Below are 6,269 nucleotides of genomic sequence, written 5' to 3'. Positions count from 1 at the left end.
TTGTCCACTCTCCATGGTTTAAATCACAAATAGCCCGCTTCCCTCTCTGCCTCTCCTCCCACACTCTCCACTCTCATCTTATTCTAATGATGCATTGATGCACATGACAGTAATTATGGGTTTCGGACAGCAGCGGTGCAACCTCTCACCTTGAAAATGCTTAACATACCGCATAGCTATTTGTGGAGGTTTCTCCTGTAATGCTTGTGTGTGTGTGTGTGTGTGTGTGTGTGTGCGCGCGCGTGCGTGTGCGTGTGTGAGAGAGAGAGTGAGACTGAGATTGAGTGTCTTAATTCCATCTCAGCTAACACTTTTCTCCATGCACGTCCCTAATCCGACCGGCTGGTTAAAAGGTGCCGCACCTCTTCAGGGGGCTCCAGAGAAAGTCTTACTTCCACAAGATCCATCCCTCCAGCCATCCTCTCACCCCCATTTGCACTACAGCTGCAAGACAAGACTCCCTCACGGTATTTTATTCTGAGAAGAGACCTTTTTATCCAGTGTCAAGGTCTCCGAGGAAGAAAAAAAAAAAAAACATCACCAACCGCAGCCATGAATGGCACAGAAGGACCCAACTTTTATGTCCCCATGTCTAACAAGACTGGGTTAGTTCGGAGCCCGTTTGAATACCCTCAGTACTACCTGGCTGAGCCCTGGAAGTACTCTCTTGTGGCTGCGTACATGCTGTTCCTCATCATCACTGCACTCCCAATCAACTCTCTCACCCTCTATGTCACCGTCAAGCACAAAAAGCTGAGGACACCTCTGAACTTCGTGCTGCTCAACCTGGCGGTGGCCGACCTCTTTATGGTCATCGGGGGCTTCACGGTCACCCTCTACACAGCCCTGCATGCCTACTTTGTCTTAGGGGTGACCGGCTGCAACATTGAAGGATTCTTTGCCACCTTAGGAGGTAAGACATGGAGATGTGAAAATGTTTATAGATGTATCTTGTGTATAAAATGCTTTTGTTTAGATTTTAAATCATATAACTCTCATCCCTCGTGTGTCCCCTTTTGTATTTGATATTTTTAACATGCTTTTTTGAGAAAATTTGGCAGTAAACAATCTAAAAATATTAGGTCTGTCTTTACACGAGTTTAATATCCAGTAACAGTGCTATAGTATAGTGCTTTATTTTATTTCTTAGGAGAGATTGCTCTGTGGTCTCTGGTGGTTTTGGCTATTGAGCGCTACATTGTGGTCTGTAAGCCAATGACCAACTTCCGCTTCGGGGAGAAACACGCCATCGCTGGGCTGGCATTCACATGGATCATGGCCCTCTCCTGTGCCACTCCCCCTCTACTTGGATGGTCCCGGTACTGTATGTTTCAGTGTCTAGACTGTGTTTGCTACACAATATTGTACTGTTGTTTATTTACCTCTGCACACTCATAGATGCAATCGTAGTAACAAATGCTGAGTGTGATGGTGTTGATGGAAATTCTTAGATTTTTTATTATATGTGTGAATGCAGGTACATCCCCGAGGGCATGCAGTGTTCCTGTGGGATTGACTACTACACTCCCAAGCCCGAGATCAACAACACCTCGTTTGTCATCTATATGTTTGTCGTCCATTTCTGTATCCCCCTCTTCATCATCTTCTTCTGCTACAGTCGCCTACTCTGCACCGTGCGAGCGGTAAGATCACCACTGCCAGATGCAATGTTAATGAGGATGAGATACCTTGTTTATCCCTGTAGAGAAATTCTTTTTTTTTTTTTTTTTTTACCTTTAGGGATGTTAGCCGCAACACAGAGCAGAGTCTCTGGAGATGCGAGGGATTTAATGGCTCAAGGACACTTCAGGAGGGCAGCTCATTGCCAACATGGCAGCTTATACCCTGGTCCTCCAGCTGGAGGGCAGTCTGCCTGCTCACTGTGCCATCCTGGTGCCCTCATTAATATAGTATAACTACATTGATAATGTATAAGCAGTCATAAATAGTTTAAACAATGCTGAGATTCATTAAAGCGACAATATTTGATACTTTTATTCTAACAATACAGTGGTGGAATGTAATGTAATGTACATTTACTCAAGTACTGCAGATAAGTACAAATTTAAGGTACTTGTACTTTTCTTTTCATGCCATTTTATACTTCTACTGCATTTAAGAGAGAAATATTGTACTTCTTACTTCACAAATTATTTGACAGCTTTAGTCACTTGTTACTTTATAAATTAACACTTTTGAAAACAAACATACAGAATGAAGAGCTTTAGTTATAGATTGAACAACAATTACACTGATAGTATATATAAGTACAGCTGAAACGATTGATCAGTTAACCCATAAATGACTAACAACTGTATTAACTGTATGTTAAGGAACCCCCCCCCCTACAGATTTTTATTTCTAGAAATGAAAACAAAATTTGCTGTAAAACTGTCAAGACATGTAGCTATACATGATGATATCAACATTTTAGATTTTCATATATTTAATATGCCTCAATAGGCAAGTTGATTTTTTGGGATTTTGAAAAAATACAAAAAATACATAAAAATGTTAGGGGAAAAACTTTAAATGCTGAAAGGGAAATAATAAAAGTTCACTTTGGACATTAATGAGTTAACCAATTAGTCAGCTAAGAGAAAATTAATTGGCAGCTATTTTGATAATTGTTTCACTTATTTTTCACTAAAAAAATGTTACACCAGCTTTACAAATTGTGGATTTGCTGCTTTTTGATTTGCTTTCTTTTAATAACTTAAATTTAAATGATTTTGAGGTTTTAACAATTAGTTGGACAAAGCATTATAATCCTCATCAAGGTGTCACTTTGAGTAATTGTGACGGCATTCCCCACTATTTTCATAATTTTGTAAAAAAAAAAAGAAAAAACAATCAAAGATGGAGAAAAAAAATCAGCAGATTAAAAGTGAAAATAATTAAGAGTTGCAGTCATAAAAAATAGTTACAAATTAGCTCCAACTACATCAGTGAAATGCTGCTTTTACTTTCAGTACTAGCACTCCAAGGACTTAGAGTCCAGTTTGTTTCTGGATTCAGTGGCATTAAGCAGTGAGGATGCAGATTGCGACCAACTGAATACCCCTCGTCTCACCCTCCCCTACGGTGGCCACTAAAAATGTGAAAAGCCCTCTCTATAGCCAGGGGTTGGTTTGTCCATTCTGGGCTACTGTAGTAACATGGCGGCCTCTGTTGAAGAGGACACACCCAGACATGCTCCCTCTGTAGATATAAAGGGCTTATTCTCAGTTATCAAAAACACAACTGCCCTTATTTTAAGGTGAAAACACATTATGAATATTATATTACATTCCTGTCGATAGATTCCACAAAATCCGACACACTGGCTCTTTTAAGTAACATTTTCAAGGGTGATGATATGTTATTGTTGTGTTCACAGCTTGTTTCTGCCGCCCTCAAGAGGCCAAAAGCAATCGATTTATTTCGGGTTCAAATCTGTTGAAGAAATTAAAGTTCAATCTTGACTCTAACACATAAATTAAAGACATATTTGCATATTTAATTGGAGAGTTCTACTTAATAATGATAAGTAAACTTGATAAGTTTGTTTTACGGCTGCGTTTGAAACCAATGCAAATGTAAACAGACCTTAACCAGGATGAGAAAACATGACTGATTGTTTTTTTTAATTAATGGTCTAACACCAGAAAGCAGTGAAATCTACAGTCACTCATTTTGCTTTGCTAATCCTGCGCTCTTTAATTTTGGTAATGGGCTGAGCCTTTTGTTTACTTTGGATCACAGATTAGTCCTTCAATAAGTTAATAACCTGCGTCTGCCTGTGCTCAGGCTGCAGCCCAGCAGCAGGAGTCTGAAACGACCCAGAGAGCGGAGAGAGAGGTCACGCGTATGGTGATCGTCATGGTGATCTCCTTCCTGGTGTGCTGGGTGCCGTATGCCACCGTGGCGTGGTACATCTTCGCCAATCAGGGCATTGAGTTTGGACCAGTATTCATGACTGCTCCGGCCTTCTTTGCCAAGAGTGCTGCTCTCTACAATCCCGTCATCTACATCCTGCTAAACAGACAGGTATGTGAAGCAAATACACTGGATTTGTTATATTGAGTGTGAAAGAGAGCTGTAGTTAAGGCAGGGGTGGAAAGTACACTTTGTCAAGTACTGCACTTAAGTACAATTTTGCGGTACTTGTGTTTCTACTTCTACTCTAATACATATTAAAGGTAAATATCGTACTTTTACTGTACTACATTTATCTGACTTTTCAGTGGAGAATTAAAAAATACATTAATTAAAAAATGTGCTACTTTAGCTCTAATATAGCATGGAATTTGCAAAGTAACTAGTAACTAAAGTTATCAAAGAAATGTGATGGAGTAAAAAGTATAATAATTGCCTCCAAAATGTAGTGGAGTGGAAGAATTAGGTAGCAGATAATGGAAATACTCAACTAAAGTACAACTACCTCAAAATTGCACTTGAGTACAGTACTTGAGTATATGTACTTAGTTATATTCCATTACTGGTAACACTTAAATTATTTACTTACGTTATGCTTAACCGATGCATGACTAAGGATGATTTCATACATGAATTAATGCGGGATGTCTCATGAGTCAGTGACTCTGTGTGAGGAGTTCACTTCGTTTACTTCACACATTAATTGATGTGCGACCGTGTCAGCTGAGTTTCAGTCACATAAACATTCATTCATGTGAATGCATTTGTTTATTATGTAAAGGTTTGCATGTACTGACATGTTAGATAACTCAACTAGCTTCTATATTTCTATCAGAGCAGCTTTGCTCCCAGATGTGTCTGAAATAAGTTTTATGTAACTGCAATCCAGCTACTTCGGTCACTTCTATTCTTATTTTATATACTTATTAGTAATGTTTATTTTTTGCTGTTTAGCTGTATTGGTTCTTGGTTCTGTATTGGTCTTGGTTCTGCTGCATTTGCTCAGATAAAGGCATATCTTAACTTATGGATTTCTCAAATAATTCCTCTTTACCTTTAGTAGTAGTTTTGAATGCTAGACTTTTAATTTACTTTTACTTGTACTTTTGATACTTGAGTAAATGTTGCATCAGATACTTTAAGACTTTTACTCAAGTTCTATTTGTGTGGGTTAATTTCACTTTTCCCACAGTAATATTTTAGCACGATATCTTCACTTGTACCCAAGTCAGACTTTTGGGTGAAGGTGTATCGATGCGATTCTGATGTTTGTGTTTTTTCTCCCTCCAGTTCAGAAACTGCATGATCACCACGGTGTGCTGTGGCAAAAACCCGTTTGGAGACGACGAGGCCGCAGCCGCCGCTGTATCCAAAACTCAGACTTCATCCGTCTCCTCCAGCCAGGTGGCCCCCGCTTGACCTGCACCCCCTCCTCATCTCCCCTTCCAATGTCCCATCTGTTCCCGCACACCTCGGGACCCACCACCGCCAAGCAGCACTACGTTCTATTGGCCAATCCTCTTGACTTACCTCTCCATGTGTCTTCACTGTAGTGGCACAACTGCACCTTTGGTGGGACTGACATACTCGAGAGCCAGCATGTGTACTTTCAATCCATTTAATCATGGAAAGTGTTCAGCTGGCTTCACAGAGTTTAACCCGGCACCAAGGGGGTGTTGTCCGTGTGATGATCCAACTGAACACATTCCAACTCCCCACCACCCCAAACACATGATAGGTGAAACACTCATCCAAGCAAAACAAAGTGCATGATTTCATCCACATCAACTCTTGTTTAAGTAATCGTTGCAGCTATTTGTCCCCAAAATGCGCTTAAAACCATTCTTTTTATGAATACTTAGGTGAGATTAGTCATGAATATTATTAGATGAGATTTTTAAGACGGGGGCTGTGGTCTCTCTGTCTAGTTGTTTTCTTTTTGGCATCAACTGAGACATGAGTGTAAACAGATGGACCTGAAAAGAGCCTCTGCAGGGAGAAGGCGCCTCCTGCAAGAGAGTGGATGTGTGTTTGTGTGTGTGTTTGATGTTTGAATGGATGTCAGAATGTGAGCGTATGTGCACTAAAGAGATATTATTTTGTTCGCTGTGTAAAGCTAGGATCTTGTGGAAGTTGTTCTGTGTCCTGCAATAAAAACAAAGCTAAATATCTGCACGGCTTTTCCTTTACTTTCTGTTTCATGAGAACTTTTACAAGACTTTCTGAGAAGTTCCAGATGCTTGTTTGCGGGCTTTATGGTGGCAGGCCAAGAACTTAATGGTTCTCAAATGTTGTTAAAACTTGCTGTGCTATGTAATGCATTTAGAAATTAAAACACTTCCGAGACATCG

At 40.0% G+C, this 6,269-nt stretch overlaps 1 protein-coding gene across 1 annotated transcript; it reads left to right on the top strand.

The window, feature by feature from the left end:
• The first annotated feature begins 552 nt into the window (after positions 1-552).
• Positions 553-5,435, top strand: LOC140999512 (rhodopsin-like). Its single transcript, XM_073469941.1, has 5 exons — positions 553-913; positions 1,151-1,319; positions 1,478-1,643; positions 3,790-4,029; positions 5,209-5,435. The coding sequence occupies exons 1-5, from the start codon at positions 553-555 to the stop codon at positions 5,335-5,337; spliced, it is 1,065 nt and encodes a 354-aa protein (XP_073326042.1). The 3' UTR covers positions 5,338-5,435.
• Positions 5,436-6,269: the final 834 nt, after the last annotated feature.

This window comes from Pagrus major, chromosome 7 (assembly GCF_040436345.1).
Source record: "Pagrus major chromosome 7, Pma_NU_1.0".
In the NCBI taxonomy this organism is placed as follows: domain Eukaryota; kingdom Metazoa; phylum Chordata; class Actinopteri; order Spariformes; family Sparidae; genus Pagrus; species Pagrus major.
The sequence above is the reverse complement of the archived record's forward strand: the minus strand, read 5'-3'. Positions and strand labels throughout refer to the sequence as shown.

Coding starts and splice junctions, on each gene's coding strand:
- LOC140999512 (XM_073469941.1), top strand. CDS start 553: ATGAATGGCACAGAAGGACCCAACTTTTATGTCCCCATGTCTAACAAG. Junction 914..1,150: donor ATTCTTTGCCACCTTAGGAG/GTAAGACATGGA, acceptor TTTATTTCTTAG/GAGAGATTGCTCTGTGGTCT. Junction 1,644..3,789: donor TACTCTGCACCGTGCGAGCG/GTAAGATCACCA, acceptor GCCTGTGCTCAG/GCTGCAGCCCAGCAGCAGGA.